At 39.2% G+C, this 18,939-nt stretch overlaps 2 protein-coding genes across 2 annotated transcripts; both read right to left on the bottom strand.

Moving 5' to 3' along the window:
- Positions 1-189: 189 nt before the first annotated feature.
- Positions 190-18,013, bottom strand: LOC134185300 (phosphatidylinositol phosphatase PTPRQ-like). Its single transcript, XM_062653081.1, has 22 exons — positions 17,740-18,013; positions 14,938-15,270; positions 13,557-13,736; positions 12,922-12,975; positions 12,647-12,844; positions 12,250-12,555; positions 12,117-12,177; positions 11,884-12,029; positions 11,486-11,818; positions 11,140-11,427; positions 10,766-11,080; positions 10,367-10,693; positions 9,958-10,293; positions 9,798-9,904; positions 9,544-9,724; positions 9,434-9,499; positions 9,037-9,369; positions 1,381-1,493; positions 1,138-1,318; positions 715-831; positions 474-654; positions 190-390 (listed from the first exon to the last, which is right to left on the bottom strand). Exons 1-21 carry the CDS (start codon positions 18,011-18,013, stop codon positions 575-577), a joined length of 4,329 nt encoding a protein of 1,442 aa, XP_062509065.1. The 3' UTR covers positions 190-390; positions 474-574.
- LOC134185958 (tyrosine-protein phosphatase Lar-like) lies at positions 6,937-8,853 on the bottom strand. The gene is made up of 7 exons (XM_062653850.1): positions 8,841-8,853; positions 8,656-8,768; positions 8,413-8,593; positions 8,068-8,174; positions 7,827-8,007; positions 7,542-7,743; positions 6,937-7,237 (listed from the first exon to the last, which is right to left on the bottom strand). The coding sequence occupies exons 1-7, from the start codon at positions 8,851-8,853 to the stop codon at positions 7,069-7,071; spliced, it is 966 nt and encodes a 321-aa protein (XP_062509834.1). The 3' UTR covers positions 6,937-7,068.
- Positions 18,014-18,939: the final 926 nt, after the last annotated feature.

Raw genomic sequence — 18,939 nt, 5'->3', positions numbered from 1 at the left:
GCATTACTGTTTGTCATGTCTAGATTATCGATTGCACAAAAAAATACATTACAACATAATTGCCAAAAATTACATACATACATACATACATACATACATACATACATACATACATACATACATACATACATATTTATATATATATATATATATATATATATATATATATATATTAGACATAATTTTACCGTGTGGTTTGTGCAATTGATGGTATCTCATAGCAACGAGTCTTTGTTTCTGTGTCTTTGGCATCGTTCTTCTGCATGTGATTGTTGCAGCATCTCTTGCGATGCCGAACGACACAAACAGCAACAACAATAATAACAATCACCAGCAAGCAGGGTAACACTCCAGCAATAACAAGAGGTGCTGCTGTAGACTTCGACTCATCTAAACCAAAATGTATACAAATGCACGTATAATTATAAATATCTACACACAGACTTTTAGCAAATAATCAATCAACTACATACGAATATTCTTTTTGCCGGTTCTTGCTAACAATTGACATGGTGGCCCACTCAATAGTTTCGTGTTGTTTGTAATTGCACTAATTGTGATGTTGTAGTTGGTATCAGGTGTAAGATTCGCCTCTTGAAGTCTCGTCTGTATGGTCTTGACAATTTTCGTCTCGAATTGAGACTGAAATGTTAACTAGGCACACAGCATACATTGAAAGTTGTCTTTCCCAACAAATTGTAATATACAAATTACTTGATAGAATGCAATTGCGTCGTCTCTTAAAGAGTAAGGATTCCATTTCACAAGAAGAGAAGTTAAATTGGTTTTCGTGGCTGTACAGTTGGAAGGATTGTTCGATACTAAATCGAACTGTTGTTAATTATAGCAGACAGACAATAGGTCAGAACAAAGAAATTGTGTGCACGACCATGCAAATAGAATACGAGTCGCCTGTTTGTTTGATTGTGTGTGTGTGTGTGTGTGTGTGTGTGTGTGTGTGTGTGTGTGTGTGTGTGTGTGTGTGTGTGTGTGTGTGTGTGTGTGTGTGTGTGTGTGTGTGTGTGTGTGTGTGTGTGTGTGTGTGTGTGTGTGTGTGTGTGTTGTGCATGGACAGACAAACCAGATATGGACAGACACGTCAATAAAAAGTAGAGTTTCTACACGAATTCTGCGTACCTGACAAAGTAGTCCGTGTTTGCAAATAGCAAGGTGGCCCTTCAAGAATTCTTGTGTTGTTTGTGACAGCAACGACGGTTATATCATACATCGTGTAAGGACGCAATTTTCTTAGTTGAACGGACTGATCGTACACTGAAAGCGACTGAGCCGTTACGTCTCTGTTCGATGCATAGTTGACCTGACACAATTTTATCTGTTGACCATGCAAATATGGCGTAAAATGTTGAACGTATACTGTACCTTTACTTTGTAAAATTCTACTTTGTAGTCAAACGGATAAAGAGTGTTCCACGACACACGAATAGATGTGCTGTTTCTTTTCTTGATATCACAATTAAATGGAGCCGTAGGTGCTAAACAAGAAAAGAAAAACATTTATTAACAGAAAACAGTATATTTGTATAAGTTCCGACCCGTATATGCACAAATCCGAACCATTCTCGAATTGGCTAAAGAGACGGGAATTTCCATATGCAAGTTAACTATTTGCAACCCATTCGCAACCCATTCGCGAATGATTCAAACCATTCACAAATGGTTAGCACGAATTCCCATAATGGTCCACCCATTCACGAATGGTTCTCATTCCCATATTGGTCGGAACATATACCTACATACCTTCGTCATTCGTTCGAAATCTAACGGTAATAGTCTCCTGGATTTTTCGACTCGATCCTTTGAACACTGTGACCGCTCTAGCTGAAACATTATACCAAGTGTGGTCACCACCAAACTGCAAGCGCAAAAGAGGTTGAGATATGGCATTGTCACCATCTTCAAACTGATATGAAACATATCTTTTATTGAGATGAGACATTATCTCCACCATGTCTTGTTGTTTGTTTTCATTTAATTCAAGAAGACCTAGACAGTGTCTCTCTGACTTCCTACTGGCATCAAACATGTGATCATGGATGATGTGCTGTGCCACAAACTTTGAAAACTGTGCAAATGCAGGGAGAAACTTAGTGATCACTCTAGAAACAAGCACCGCGAACTCATCACGAGGGTATTGGTGATCACTTGCAGATGGAAGAAATGCTGCATCAGAGACTGCCAAGATGGAACATCGTGGTCTGTTCTTGAACAAAACACTTGGCGGCACGACCCTTTGGTCAGTTGACATAAGATTAAACCAGTGCAAGGACTTGTTTCTGCGATCAAGTGTCATATACTTTGTTTTGATATCTAGATCCACATTGTCACCAGTGATCTGGTATAGCTATATGTAAAGGTCTACACCAGACAGAGCACCAGAGTTAAATTCTACTGACCCAGGCAATGAAGGCATGCTAATGCCATGTCCACTTTTAGGACATTCTGCTTGGTCAGCTTCCGCACTAGCTACGTGTGTAAACTGGCCTAATCTGTGCATGCTCTCTATGCACTCATTCCAATAAATTAAAGAAGAATCAAAGGTGCTGGCTATTTGCTTAAGCTTTACAAGAGTACGTTTATGAGACATTGCCAGGCCAAGCCTGTTTAGCCTCATAAAAGCCTTCTTCTTCGCTCCTGAATTATGCATGACTATACTGATAATGTATTGCAGGGCAGACATGCGCTGATTTCTTGTTTTCAGGAGACAACCAGCAGCCACACTAAGACGAGTTAATAGACTGCTGCACATAGTAGGCGACTGCCACTGTCAGCATGCAGCTGCAGTGAGCAACTTCCAGAAAGTTGGAGCAGACCCTGCTAATTCGTCTGCCACGGTCTCAATTTTTAAACTAGTTAATTCTGAGAGTGAGGTATTCCTCAGAACACAATTGGATGATGGTTGCGCAGATTCTCACACTCCTTGTTTACTGTCTTGCAAAGGCAGTCAGTGACTTTCAACATAAGATTAGAGACTTTGGAGATGGCTCTTGCCAGTTTGTTTATGTTCCCAGTAGCCAATGATCTCCCTATGCCTGCCAAATTGGGATTAAGAATCCTCTTGTACTCCCTGAACGGGTATTTCACAGTGATATAAAAGCCAAATACAGTTTAATTAAGTTAAGGAATATCAAGACATGAATACCAATGCTCGATTTCATTTAATTAGTTACTATACGCATTGTCATGAATGCTTCAGTTGTGCGATTCCTGCATGTAGCTGCTGTTGAGGTGTACTTGTTCAGTGTACACCAGGCTCATTGTAGAGAATCAGACAGAACGACGTTTTGGATAAATTGTTCCCATAAATATGTTTGTTGCAAATACATATAGCTCTACTTTAAACTACCAAATAATTGGTATATTGTTCCGTTAGCATAAGATTCCAAAAGATGCACAAATTTAGGATAAGCACTTTGGCATGAGCCGTCTTGACTATCACGTGCAGTGTGTAAGGTATGTAACTGTAGTACAAGTGCACATGTACATTACAGTCTAGTACAAGTGTGACTCTATACGCATACTGTATGCAGGAATGGTATGACGTTGTACAGTACCAAACCTTACATTAAAGTTGTCTGAGATTCCAAGGATCTAATGCACATTAAAACATGGACAGCCGCTGGTCCCATAATGTCCGGATTAGGGAGGTTTGAGTGTACAGTCAACAAACTTCCTTTGGTCTCGTGCATGCTAGAGAACCCCAAATCATTATTTTCGGCATGTTTCAAGGTGGAAATTCACTCCTAAACGCTTACACCTATAGATGGTCTAGCTAAGATTGTGACTGCATCACTTATCAAGCTTTATCATCTAGATCCCAATCCTCTACCTATGCTTCCAAGTCATGTACAGTGAATTATTGTTTTATGTCATCAGTCAACAGACCAACAAAACATGAGTTACATGTACAGATGCATGTGTACAATACTGTATGTGTTATATTTTCGGCGTTTTAAAATTTTGGTAATTCAGAAGGAAATACCTTTTAGTATAACCTAATTTCGGTAAGACGAGGAGGTACAGACTTGGTGTGGCAAAAGTAGAAGAAATTTTGGGCGTGATGTGAGATCTAGTACTGTACCGCTTGCCCACTACCTATAGTGTCATAAACATTGTGCACCTTGGCTCTTGCATTTGTGGGTTGCTCTGGGGAGGCTTGTTTCTCCAAGCAGGCAGTTCTCATCACTGTGCGCAAGACTTCTGAGAGTTTGTGAAGTATTCAGGTTACTTTGATTCTATTGGTGCCTTCTACACCTGAAGTACAGTACTTAGAAAATGTTAGGTGTTATCTTACTTTAGATAAAGAAAGTCACACTGAATTTACCAAAAATAAAATAACACGAAAATAAAATAACACGAAAATAACACGTTAGACACTATTTGTACAGTACCATATCCAAAGATTGTGTTATAAGTAATTAATTAAACTGCCTTAAGGATTATTTTTCTATCACATTAAGGCAATTATATATATGAACACTATGCAACATGATAAAACAGTGCAACAGTGTAACAAATATTCATCCATGTGCTACTGGCAATTAACAGGTTTTTAATTATAACTTTATTTTAATTAGTTAAAAGGGAGTTAATTCCAGTTAGTATGCACCTACTTTGACAAAAGCATCAAATTCCTTAGGGTTGTTCTTTCCAACACCATCTTCACTTCTGTTAACAAACCATGCAATAAAGACAATTTAATTAATTTGTGTCTAGGCAGTGACTAACCTGTCTGATTCATGAAATTCAGGGTAAGGAATAGCAATCTGAGATGGCAAATCCGTAGTTGCAACAGCTTCTATGTGTATGGAACTGACACGTAGAGATTGTTCTGCAGATAGTGCTGTTTCAAACAAACCGCTGCCTGCATGGAAAAACCAGCCCTGTTGAAACTAACGTTTTCAGGATATAAACAGAACTGTACCAGTGTTGTCAACATCGAAGTTGGCAAGAAAATCACTAGATATTTCCTCGCGTACATCCAAAGACAAGAGAGGTGTGACCTCACAATTGTCAACACCAAACAAATGCAGGTCTCTTTCCGGCTGGGAGTCGAAGAGAGATATGATAGCCTTGGATCTAGATGGCTGTTCATCGCTACTGCTGTTGCAGCAAACTAAATGATCCTACTGTACTGCACAATGAGCTCTAGAGCTGTCACTTACCTAAGGTTAGACACCTTGTTCCTGCTAGGTGAAGCGGGGCTGACAGTTTGGTCTGGCTTCTTGCTAGTTTGCTGGATCGATGGTGTTCCTGGAGATTGCCGTCGTCTCCTCTTAAATTTGCAAGTCATCGCTGTTTGACGGCTAGCACCACATAGCAAAGTCCTGGTTTCCTCAAGCTGACGATGGAGACGCTCAAATTTTAGGAGCTGGTTGCGGCAAGTGGTACAAACAAACTGAGGAAAGCCATCGTCTTCGTGAACAGCAACAGCCGTAGCTTCTTGCAGAAGACCGTGGAGACGTGTGGTGGTGTGAAACAGACTAACTTTGTCTCTCCTATCTTTCCTGAATTGTGTTCCACATATTCGGCAAACATCGGATGAAGGCTTCTTTGGCGTTCCAAAATTTGCCATGGCAGCTAGCTGCAGACGCGAAGGACAAAGAATAGAGCCTGAGGAATTGTCCCACGAGCTCTATTAGTATGTTGATGTAGGAAATATGATTATCAAATTGTCTATTGTGAGTACGCCTATTTCCGAACTGGTTTTCTATAGAAGCGCGGCCAGACGTTTATTTCTTCCCGCCCACTTTTTCTCTTTCCCCGCCTACTCTGTGCTTTGTACGCAGGCGCCTGTAGAAACGTCTGGGATCCGAGGCTACACAACGCCATGTTGTTCCGGTCACGTGTGTACATGTGACTACCGTTTGGAAGCCTAGCTGCCACTTCCACCTGCTGCTATATGCTGCTAACAGTTGCGTGTAGTTGAACATGTACAGTACCACTATGTTCAACGGCGCGGCGTTCTGTCTGACTCTCTGTGCATCTAAGCGTGTATCTTTTTCCGTGGAACCCTAGGTAATGGGAGTTGTTTATAGATGCAATCAGTGTTATTGCGTACATCCGTCAGCTGCTACGTACTTCCGTGCATGCTGAGCGTAACGTGGGAGTTGTCTAAAGATGCAATCAAAGATTGAAATCCCGGCCGAGCTGCACACGTTTACTAGGACTGTCATTTCCATTTCAAACTACGTAAGTCTAAAAACATTTTGAGAAAATGATGGGTATGTAAGGATGGGTATGTACTTATGTCATTTATGCCCATCTCCTACATCACAATCTTTTTACCTAAAAAATAAAAAAACATTTTGAGAAAATGATGGGTATGTAGGGATGGGTATGTACTTAATCATGCTCATCTCCTACATCACAATCTTTTTTACCTAAATTAATTAAAACGCAGCAGTCGTGTGTGACACTCACAGTACCGGATTGTGATGTAGGAGATGAGCATGATTAAGTACATACCCATCCCTACTTACCCATCATTTTCTCAAAATGTTTTTAGACTTATCTATTAAAGATTAGCAACTACAAAAATTTACAAATAAGTCGATTGTGCTTGACACTCGTCTCTATCTAACCAAAGAAAACTTACTGAAAACAACACTCGACCTGTTGAGTAAAAATGTAATTTTATGAATATTTCAATGTTGTATAGACGCGATCGGGATATGACATCAACGTTTTGAAGTACCGAGTATAACTTTTTCTATTATGGATAGGGTGGTATTTTATCTAATAACAAATTAATAAGTGTCAATTTCTCTGTACCTAATCTGCGTCAATTGGTTTAACGAAATTAGAATTCAAGAGTACATGCAATGGCGCGTTTCTGTGCTGTACTGTATATACGGGCATTTATCGACGAAACTCAGCCATCGTTGGCTGTATTAATTAAATTGTATCTAGCTAAGCTTCATAGTTTCAACAGTGCAGTTTCATATGTAGCACATTTTGAAAGGTTTTTCTTCCTCCTAGTATACAGAAACGTGATACGAGTTTGTTTCGTGTTGACCTTAGTATGTTGTATTTCTCATTGATGTAAATTCAACTGTTTAGCTCTTCGTAGACAATGGAATCGTCTGGTGTTGTTAGTGACCCAACCTCGCTCTGCATCACTGTTGTGCCAGCGTCAGTGTACGAAGCAATCTCACTTGTCTCCACGGTGACAGAATTGTATGCATTACTTTTTGTCATGTCTAGATCATCGATTGAACTGCAAAAGACATCACAACATCATTGCAAATATTTAATATATATATATACTATTAAAACTATTGCGTCTAAAGTAGTGACTGCGACTAGTATTCCTTTTACACAAGCGTATTCTAATTTAATGCAACAATTGTCTGTTAATTTGTGAAAATTTAATGCTCGTATGATACAAAGTAGATTAATGTTAGATGCTGATGTAATTGCTTGGGATTTGCCGGTTTTGTCTGTTAGTAGTTTGTTATAAAATATAATATTATTCCATATATATATATATATATATATATATATATATATCATTATTTTACCGTGTGGTTTGTGCAATTGATGGCATCTCACAGCAACGAGCCTTTGTTTCTGTGTCTTTGGCATCGTTCTTCTGCATGTGATTGTTGCAGCATCTCTTGCGATGCCAAACGACATAAACAGCAACAACAATAATAACAATCACCAGCAAGCAGGGTAACACTCCAGCAATAACAAGAGGTGCTGCTGTAGACTTCGAATCATCTAAACCAAAATGTATACAAACGCACATATAATTATAAATATTTACACACAGACTTTCAGCAAATCATCAATCAACTACATACGAATATTCTTTTTGCCGGTTCTTGCTAACAATTGACATGGTGGCCCACTCAATAGTTTCGTGTTGTTTGTAAATGCACTAATTGTGATGTTGTAGTTGGTATCAGGTGTAAGATTCGTCTCTTGAAGTCTCGTTTGTATGCTCTTGACGATTTTCGTCTCGAATTGAGACTTAAATGTCAACTAAGCTCACAACATACATTGAAAGTTGTCTTTCCCAACAAATTGTAATATACAAATTACTTGATAGAATGCAACTGCGTCGTCTCTTAAAGAATAAGGATTCCATTTCACAAGAAGAGAAGTTAAATTGGTTTTCGTGGCTGTACAGTTGGAAGGAGTGTCCGGTACTAAATCGAACAGTTGGTAATTATAGCAGACAAAAATACGTTAGAGCAAAGAAATTGTGTGCACGACCATATGCAACTCAATTACAAGTCGGCTGTTTGTTTGTTTGTTTGTTTGTTTGTGTGTGTGTGTGTGTGTGTGTGTGTGCGTGCGTGTGTGCATGGACAGACAAACCATGCAGATATAAACAGACACGCCAATTAAACGTAGAGTCTCTATACGAGTTCTTTATAGTAGTACCTGGCAAAGTAGTCCGTGTATGCAAATAGCAAGGTGGCCCTTCAAGAACTCTTGTATTGCTTGTGACAGCAACGACGGTTATATCATACATCGTATAAGGACGCAATTTTCTTAGTTGAACGGACTGATCGTATACTGTGAGCAACTTAGCTGTTACGTCTCTATTCAATGCATAGCTGACCTGACAGAATTTAATCAGCTGACCATGCAAATATTGCGTAAAATGTTAAACGTATACTGTACCTTTACTTTGTAAAATTCTACTTTGTAGTCAAACGGATAAGGAGTGTCCCACGACAGATGAATAGATGTGCTGCTCCTTTTCTTGATATCACAATTAGATGGAGCCGTAGGTGCTAAACAAGAAAAGAAAATCATTTATTAACAGAAAACATTATATTTGTATGTGTCTCGACCCGTACACGCACAAATCCGAACCATTCGCGATTTGGTTAAACAGTACGGGAATTTACATATGCGGGTTAACTGTTTGCAACCCATTCGCAACCCATTCGCGAATGATTCAAACCATTCACAAATCGTTAGCCCAAATTCTCATAATGGTCCACTCATTCGCGAATGGTTCGCATTCCCGTCCATGGGTCTGAACATATACCTACATACCTTCGTCACTCGTTCGAAATTTAACGGTAATAGTCTCCTGGATTTTTTGACTCGATCCTTTAAACACTGTGACCGCTCTAACTGAAACTTTATACCAAGTGTATGGCGACAGAACCGTGAGCTTTATCTGACGTGTGCTGCCGTTGGCACGAATTTCTTTGTTAAACTTCCACGGTTTCTCATCCGAGGCACTGATATCTAGCTTTTCATAAAGTGACAATACGTAAAATTGGGTATCGCCATTGGGTTTTGTTGGAAGATTCAATCGAATGTTAGCCGAACGAGAAAGAATGTTTGTAGGCTTGGGTATATTTGAAGGAGAACGAGCTGTAGCTGAAGCCATCAGAACAATCAAGGTTAATTTAAAATAACTTGTAATGACTAAACTTAAGCTAACCTGCCTTATCAATGGTAGTGGCTGGTGATGAATAATGCAGTAACGGTCTTTCTGAAACTTTCAGTACTAATATACAGAGATAAATGTCTGTAATTGTTTCATACACTTACCTTCAATAATAGTCTGAGTTTTCAAATGGCAAGGAAATCCTTCCCGAAGTTGTGTGTTGTTTACAACGGCAGTGACAGTGATGTCGAACGTTGTTAAGGGCGATAAATTGCTGATGCTAGTATTGCAACTATAGACAATATTTGAGAATGTTCTTGACTCTCTTGTAGTTGTGTAGTTAACCTGAAGCAAGTTCATGCAATAATATTTATGTAAATATATCACAAAGAATATTTTTTTAAACAAACAGCTTTACGTAATAGAAAGCAACTTTGTAATCATTTGGTTTAGGAGGCTGCCACGACATAAATATAAAGTCTGCTTCTCGTCTGTTCACAGTACACTTTGACGGAGCAGCAGGCTCTACAACACAAACATTGCACTAAGTACATCTCACAAAATGCTACAAAATTGACTTTCATCTGCAGTTGTGAAATTCACTAGTTCACTCTGTTGGGATTTTAGTTCTGCATTATTCATGACGTTGACTGCAGTTACTGCGGCTCCGTAAGATGTGTAAGGCGATAAAGAAGACAACTTCATTTGAAGAGTGCTGTTTTTTGCAGGATGTCTAAATGTATCGATGTTTGATGTGTTATGTGATCTCGATGGATCAATATTGTCAGTCTCCTTAGATAAGGACAATAGGTAGAACAGAATGTCACCATTAGGAGTGTCAGGAGGTTTCCACTTAATTAGACAAGAACGAGAGAGAACATTTGTAACACTTGGTCTTGCTGGGCGTGAAGGAGCTACAAAAAGAATACAGAAACGTGTTGTAAACAAGTCTTAAGTATAAGTGGTTGATGAGTATGTCGATCTAACCAGCCTGTTGTGTTGTAAACGTGACTTGTGATTCATCTGTGTTGGGATCACTCCACAGTAAAGTTGAACAACATGTAGTACGAGTTCCAGCCTGAACTGTAACAGCATATTGAGTATAGGGCACAAGATTGTCAACAAAAAGAAAAAAAGAAGTATTTTCATGTTTTTCTGCTAGGTATGTTTTGACAATCTCTTGCTTTGGAAAGGAAACTAAAGACACGTTGTATTGAACAATAGTTCCATAAACTTTGGCTGGCTTTCCCCATGAGAAAACGACTGAATGGGAAGTGATGTTCAAGCACCGAACTTTCCTTGTAGGTGATGATGCTAAAACAATAAAATAACTTAAAAATCTAAACTATGCAGTCCTCACGATCAGATTGTTCATATTCTGTATACCTTCTGCATTGGTTTTGAAATCAGTGGGACGTTCAAATTTGCTTTCTAATTCTTGCCCATCCTCCACATTGATGGCAGTAACCCAAACATAGTAGGTAGTGAAAGGAATCAATTTGCCGATTGTTACAACTCTCTGCAACTGTGAAACTGTTTTATTGCCATTATTAAGATTATTGGGTCGGCTAGTGTTATCAGACTGAATACATATTCTGTATTTCTTCAACACACCATTGGCACGAAGTGGCGGCGCCCAAGATATTGATACACTTCTAGATCCGATGTCATTCGTTTTTACTCTCTGTGGAGGACTTGGTGCTAAAATACACAGTAATTAATATTAATGACAGCATATTAAAATTGGTCAACTCACTCACCAGCTTGTTTAGTTGTAAAATTATATGATGCATAAGGAGACAACAGAGGACGCACAAAAGCTGCTATGTCTATTGTATAGTCTGTATGAATGTCCAAATTAGTAAGATTGAATCTTCTTTCCCTTGTATTTTGCGGGTATCTGTTGTGATCAGGTTTTGTTGATTTATAATATCTGATATAGTACGCAGTAACTGATCTTGGTGTTGAAAACAGTGGTTGCTGCCAAGTGATTAGAGCTGAATTACTAGTCACTTGGAGAGACGTAATTTCTTGAGGAGCAGTATTTGCTGTCACACAAAATACAAATAAAAGCAAATAGAAACACGTTATTTTCTTTACACTAACCTCCACCCTTTGTATCAAATGTTATCACTTGACTTGGAGGACTAGTTAATTTTGCTTTGTCAGCTCGTCGAATATTGACTGCAACAAGCCACACACTGTATCGTGTTAACTCTGTCAATCCAGTTACCGTGAAAGCTGAGATTCTCCAACTGACAGTCTTGCTAACAAACAATATCTTGCTATCATAGCTACTAGGATCAATATCTTTTCCCTGCACTACAATAATCTCATATTTTGCTATCATTCCATTAGGATTAGAAGGTTTTTGCCACTTAAGATGAACTGATTGTATTTGTTTGTCAGTGGCAGTCAATTGTCGTGGTTGGCTTGGAACTTCATGTACAAATAGAAATAAATGTTATTTGCGTTCATTTAATACAAATTGGTAACTCACTTACTAGATGACAAAGTTCGGAATTCTATTTGCCTGCTCCAACTGCTTTCCAGTTTAGTGGATCCTTCAACATTGACAGCCCTCACAATTAGAAGGTAAATAGAGAAAGGTTTGAGGTTGGTGAGGCGACTTTCAGTAGTGTTAGTTGTTCTACAAGTACGTTTGCTACTAACATAAATTATGTAACAAAGTCTATAGTTTGAAATTGGTCCATTGGATACTAAAGGACGCCGCCACTTGATCACAGCCGAATAAGCTAACATTGTGTCAACTTGTACATTGATTGGAGGACTGGGTCCTGAACAACAAACGAACGAATTAGGTTAATCAAGATTTGGTGACAAAAATTACATCACAAGATACTTCATACTTGCTTGACGAGTTGTAAATGATATTCTAGAATGAACACTTTTTAGCCAAATGGAAGAGCTGACTTTGATTTGGGCATAAGTAGCAGCTTGAATTATGACTTTATATTGAATATAGGGTGTAAGACCAACCAAAGTAATAGTTGTTTGTGTGCTGGTCTTTGAAGTTACCATAGTACTACTGGAGGATGTACAATTGATATAATATGTGAGGTGAGATCCATTGACATAAGGAGGTGCCTTCCATGTCAGAACAACGCTAGTTGCCAGTAAAGACTGAACTCTGATCTGTCTTGGAGGAGATGGTGCTGCAAAGAATATATAAAAGTGCAAATTAGTACAAGACATAAAATGTTACTACACATTTAATTCTCTTCTCACCTACTGGATCTGTCTTACCAACAACTACATCAGAATATGAACTGCAGTAAGATTGGTTAAAAGTCACATTTACTTTGATTTCATAAGAAGTGAATGGAATCAGATGGTCCAGCTTAAATAAATCTGTATTGGAAACTCTGGTTATAAAGTCGTCATCGTTATCCATCTGACGAAATTGGACGTCATAGGTGTTGATGCGACAAGCGTAGTGATCCTCTGTATTATAAGATGGACAGTTGAATGAGACCATAAGAGAAAAGGCAGAACTACGGGCTATAGTTGGTTTTTTACACTTTTTCCTTCTTTCTGCAACACAGAAAAGAAAGTAATCATTCTAGTTCTAACAGCTACAACAACAGATTATGAGCAGCTACACAACACTTGACCACCATAACATGCAGTATTTGTCTTGACTTGCCAAATAAGATTGCAACAAGCAAGAAGTCGTAAGCAAGTGCTACATAAATTGTTTAATAATACATATTAAAGTCAATCATTCATAACATTTATTTTAGGAAACTCTGATTTCTTGTAAACTTTGCATTTATAGTTAGTTGTAGGAGGGTAACTAATTAATTTTAATTTATTTTTTGACACACCACAATTTGGTGCAGTTGCCACACAGGGGCAACGACTACACATACATCCACTATACACACTATACACACAAGTAGCACAAATATAACCAAAGTAACACTAAAATAAAATTTAAAAGAATTCACGGAACTCCCTCAAGTCTCTACAGGAAAAAACAAACAAGATTTTAGTCTCTATTACACTAAACAAATATCCAGAACTACGTCTGCAAAGCAACCATGACAGTCCTTGTACAAGGTAATTTACGGAGTGAGTTGCTCGTTTCATGAGTAGTAGTTAGAGTCTTTGATCTTTTCTGAAGCTTCTGTAAAACAGTCTTTAAGTCCCTCACGTATTGAATCTTTTGACGTCATTCTAAAACCACGTCGAATTCCTTTCCGATAAGCTACGTCTACAGTTCTTGCTATAGAAGCTTTGTCAATATTCCAGAGGTGACCACCATAAGATAGTAGTGGAAACAGCTGAGTGTCTACTATTTTTATCCACACTTGATCTGGCGAAACTTTACCACCTAAACGTGACACAACAGAATTGACAGCTCCACAAAATTTCTTAACTCTATCCTACACGGCAGTGGCATTGCTGCATAACTCATCCAGTATTACCCCCAAATGAGTGATACGAGACTTCCAAGGCAATGTGTTGTGGTTAAGCACTAGCTGGGGATCCTCCACGCAAACAAATCTTGACTTCACAAACGCAATCACCACACTCTGTAGCTGGATTTACAATATGGGAACGCTTGAGCGTCACGTCGCGTGCGTCGTGTCACGTTGTCTTGCGTGGGAGTGGCAGGTATCGCATCACACGCGTCGTACCATTCGCAATACGATTCAGCTCGCCGTAGACGTCCCCGCCTGAATTATTGAACTGACTACTCGCGTTTCGATTTTCTACTAGCAGAACTCTGCCGGAACCCCCAACTTGCTCAAAATCAATTTCTACGCGTTCTCCCTTGCACGCAGGTCTTTGTACATCTTGCAGTTGATCATCCGCAAGCAAGGACAGCTCCATACACAATCTATAGACCGCTCAACGTCGAGTACAACACCGAAATCAATAATCATTGCTCACGAAAGCCACACGTGCATTTATAGTTGGCTGTGATTGGTCGAGATCAAGGTGCTACTGCGACGCGACGTGAACAGCTTCCGGTTCGACGCTCAAGTAGAACTTGGTTCTATTTCGACGCGTCGCGTCCGTCGAACGTTGCGTCGCGTCGACCATTTACAATTTGAATTTGTACTACGCGACGCGACGCACGCGACGCGACGCTCAAGCATTTGCATATTGTAAATCCAGCTTTACTCACATTGAATGTCAAACCGTTACTGTCGGCAAAAGATGTACACATATCAAGCATTCATTGTAACACCATTCTCGTTGGAGACACCAACACTATATCATCTGCATATAGGCCATGCACCCCACATACATGTTGGCAATCTTTGCACCATCGCCAGAATGAGATAGCTGATTGAGTACGTCATCAATATAGATATTAAACAAACAAAATGATAGAACACGGTGATATTCTGTAGATAGTAATCCATTCATTCATTGACATCACATGCATTCTTAGTCATTTACACATCGAGAACTCTACATCTTCATCTATTTGACACAAATAACCAACGCACGCATAACTTAAATTGCTTTAAAATTAAAATACAAATTAAAAGAAAGCATTACAGACAAACATAATACCTTACCGTACACTTTCAGTTCAGAAGTTCGCTCAGTCATGCCGTTACTATTGTTGACAGTGCACTTGTACTCAGTTTCATTAGATTTGTGAACATCTGTGATAGTGAGTGTGTTGCCATTGACTTTTACATTACTTGAACTTTTAAGTGTTTTCTTGGGAGAAAGGGTATGCCACTGATATGACGGAGTTGGATGACCAAATGCATTACAAGAAAGCATAAAATCGTGGCCAGATAACACATGAGCAGTTTCTCCAATCTGATAAACATGATTCTGTTCAGAATGTTGAGTGTTTACTGTGGATGGCTGTGAGGTCATAGCAGGAAAGACTGGAGCAACTGACAAAATGAAAAACATAAACGTCAACCATAGTTACAAATTGTCATTCATTTGCTCAAATAAGCACAATTATTTCTCGACAATTTTCCAGTTGTTTACTAAGAATACATGCAACTCTGCTTATGTCTGTACATTGTACCGTATTTTTAAGATCGTTGCTGGTGTGTACATTATGTTATTTTGCATTATCCTGCTGTAGTCGCTAAACACTTTGCAATAGTGCGTGTATCACATTATAATGACATTGTGTCACTACACTATATCTGAAATAGCAGACAGACAAAGTACATGATAAAGTCATAGCATACTTGAAACATGCACTACATATAGCTAAGAATGAAAGTATTAAAGATAAATTAATTAAAGCTTATAGATACGACACAAGCACCATCACTGGTTTTCCTACAACCAGTGCATTTGCTTCAATATTTACACGAACGTCAGGTTTGTACTAGAGTCTAATCATGCAGTCATCAAGGATTGAGTGTGGACGTCGATGTCACAAAGATGCATTGGCATAACAGGAAACAACTAACACAAACTTTAGCAGAAGTGGCCGAGGGTGTTGTACATGACAAAATGTCTCAATTTTTCATGTCATATTTGCCTTAGTAGATTAGTAATTTACTGCATAAACCTGCTACAAAGTAATGTGTTCATAGCTAGCACATACTCAATTATCCGAATCTTTTACTGTAAGACTCAAACAATGTATTAAATTAATGATCATAAGTTCCTAAACAACGTATTCAAGTACACACACACCACACACAAAATGGACAAAAAATGGACAAATGTCAAGCCCTTTACGTCATTCGTGAAATGACGTCAACCTTAATTAAGGTCAGTTGCGGAGATAGCTCCATCTGCCTCTAGAGACAGGGCCTCCATGCGCTACGTGGAGGCTTAGGGCCAGCGCTACAATCTACCTGGAGCTTGGTCAGAGTCATCCAGGGGCACTGAGTATGGCGCACCTTTTTGGGACTGGACACCAAGGCCCACAAGTACCCGTCTGCTGCATGATGTTACTGCCAAAGCCAGCGGTCATGTCCACCCCAGTCAATGACCAGGTACTCATTTATACTCCTGAGTCGAGAGAAGCAATTGTGTATAAGTTTCTTGCTTAAGAAAATTACGCCATGCTTGTCATCACTGTGACTTGAACCTGCAACCCTGCAAGGTCCCGGATGTTTTCATTCTCCAAATGCAATCAGTAACCAATTGAGCTACAGCGCCACACACACACACACACACACACACACACACACGCGCGCGCGCGCGCACGCACACACGCACGCACACGCACGCACGCACACACACACACACACCACACACACACACACACACACACACACACACACACACACACACACACACACACACACACACACACACACTGCACCGCTGACAAACAACTAAATTTACGAGTAATTCCCGGATGCGGTGCCATTACTAGGATAGAGTTACCTGTGCGTCTTGTTTGAAAGCTTTTATTTATGTGACAGTTAACACAGTTTAAGCTCTAATTAAACGAGTCTTGTAGCGCTAGTAGCAACGATCATGCGAACAACCTGTGAAATCTAGATCTACGTTTTCTGTGAGAAACCAGTACGTCAAAGCACATTTGTATAATATTTGTTGCTTAATTAATTAAGCTAAATCTACTTACCAACTAGACATATTGCATACAATTAATAAAATTTATTGAAAATAAAGTTGTCTTCTTTGTATGTATAGAAGAGAACGGTTTAATTAATTAAATAGTTAACTAAATTGAAAAACTGCAGTAAAATAGTTATTAATTAACAGGCGCGTTCTTAGGGAGTTAAGGAGTGTGTAGAACCGACCCACTTCAGTCGGAGGTCCGCTCGTACCTTGTATACGTGGACGACCAATCAGACTTAGCTGCATACAATTTGTAGCATAGTTAGCTGTTTAGTACAGAAGCTGTAGCTGCTGAAGTGGTCCCTGGGTCCCACGGTCCGGATGGAGTTAGATCGATGTAAGCAGATTTATAGACTTCAAGACTTCTTAGCACGTAATGTGCAGTGTTATACTATGCATATTTACTAATTTGTTCCAATTGACCTTGTAAAATTAATAAATAGATATTCATTAGAATAAAGAATGTTGAACTGACTGGGACTCGGTGGGAAGTCTACAAGAGCACTGCAAAAATCGACTCATACGATGCCCCAGGTACGTCCCTGATTACTGCAACGATTTGTCTAACACATCTTGACTTGAGACACATTTTTACGTTTAATTAAAAAGAGTTCGTAGCACGTAGTAACGTACGTACTGTAGTTAGAGCTTAGTTTGCTGTTGGAGTAGTGTACACGTGTAAGAAAGAGATAGCAAGCACATCTGTTTACTTTAATTAGTTTAATAATAATTAATTAGAGTCACTTACATTAACAGACTGTGTACTATATTTTAGTCAAAACAATTTAAAATATTGTATTTACCTGGATAGGCGTAAATGTTTAGTTGACAAATGCTAAAACCAGCTGATAGTTCAACTCTAAGTTGTCTGGCTGAAAATGTTGAACAGTTATAATGAAGTGCTCCAGATTTCTGACCACTCGCCGCACATTTTCGTGCCAGCCTTTTTGATGAACACAATGTTCTTGCAGTTACTTTCCACTCGGTCTGACTAGATGTGAATAAGACTGATGTTTTTTCGTTTGCAACAATAATTGTAACAGACTGAAGTTGTAGACATTGTTCAAAGCTAGTCATTACGACTAGCTTTTTGGGTCTAATGACGCAAGTGCTAGTGTTCGTATCAGTCAGCCATTGCAATTGCTGTCTCAATATTGCTCTATTGTTCACAGTCAGTGATATTCCAGGAGCTTCCAGGTCTACAGCAACTGTATAGAAAAGGATATAGACGAGCGATGCCTACGCTCGTTCAGCCTAGACATGCAGCACGAGATTACCTGCATTGTTCTTTTCACATCGAATGCTTCTAGTGAGAGTGTACACGTAGAAGCAGAGACGTAGAAGCCACAGCAGTTGTCTGCTTGACGACATCATGAAACACAACCACGAAGGTATTGTACGTACAGAATAGATTTGGCAACACTGCACGCCAATTAAGAAAGATTTCCTGTCTAAGAGGAAGTCAGACCAACTTCTCAGAAGAGAAAGTGTTGCCCCCGCCCACAGACATCCTACTCAGGTCATTTGATGGTGGGGAAACATAACGGTATGTTCTTCCCTCATTTCTTCTAGAGACGTTTCTCAGTCGACGGAAGTTTGTCACGTAGAGTAGCAACTCTAGAACACATTCTGTAGCTAACAAGCACCTTTAGGGACGTTGATTGTGCATGGTTAAAATTTAATACGTACCCTCCAAATACTGCATATGCATGAATCACTTCCGTTTCTAATAATTATTATTTATCTGTATACGTACGCTAGATGCAGTACTGCTGTTGGTGTTGTAGGACGCAACGCGCGGCCTATGACGTTCCATTTGTGTCAAAATTAGACAATGAGATGAGGCGATGAGATCATGCGATGAGACAATGACATGAGGCGATGAGACTGTAATGTGAGACTGTAATATGAGACTGCAATATGAGACTGTAACACGAGATTGTAATAAGAGATTGCAATATGCACGAGACTGCAGGCATCGATATGAGATACCGCATGGGTGC

Source organism: Corticium candelabrum, chromosome 10 (genome assembly GCF_963422355.1).
Source record: "Corticium candelabrum chromosome 10, ooCorCand1.1, whole genome shotgun sequence".
NCBI classification, from domain to species: Eukaryota; Metazoa; Porifera; class Homoscleromorpha; order Homosclerophorida; family Plakinidae; genus Corticium; species Corticium candelabrum.
Note: the sequence above shows the minus strand (reverse complement) of the source record. Positions and strands in the feature narration are given on the sequence as shown.

What these genes read in the sequence shown, in the direction of transcription:
- LOC134185958 (XM_062653850.1), bottom strand. An exon ending in ACGCAGTTGCATTCTATCAA is followed by an intron (nt 8,008 to 8,067) that starts GTAATTTGTATA and finishes TTGTGAGCTTAG; the next exon opens with TTGACATTTAAGTCTCAATT. An exon ending in TCAATTGCACAAACCACACG is followed by an intron (nt 7,238 to 7,541) that starts GTAAAATAATGA and finishes TGTCTTTTGCAG; the next exon opens with TTCAATCGATGATCTAGACA.
- LOC134185300 (XM_062653081.1), bottom strand. Translation starts at nt 18,013, where the DNA reads ATGACTAGCTTTGAACAATGTCTACAACTTCAGTCTGTTACAATTATT. An exon ending in ATATTCTGATGTAGTTGTTG is followed by an intron (nt 12,556 to 12,646) that starts GTAAGACAGATC and finishes TATTCTTTGCAG; the next exon opens with CACCATCTCCTCCAAGACAG. An exon ending in GCTTATTCGGCTGTGATCAA is followed by an intron (nt 12,030 to 12,116) that starts GTGGCGGCGTCC and finishes ACGTACTTGTAG; the next exon opens with AACAACTAACACTACTGAAA.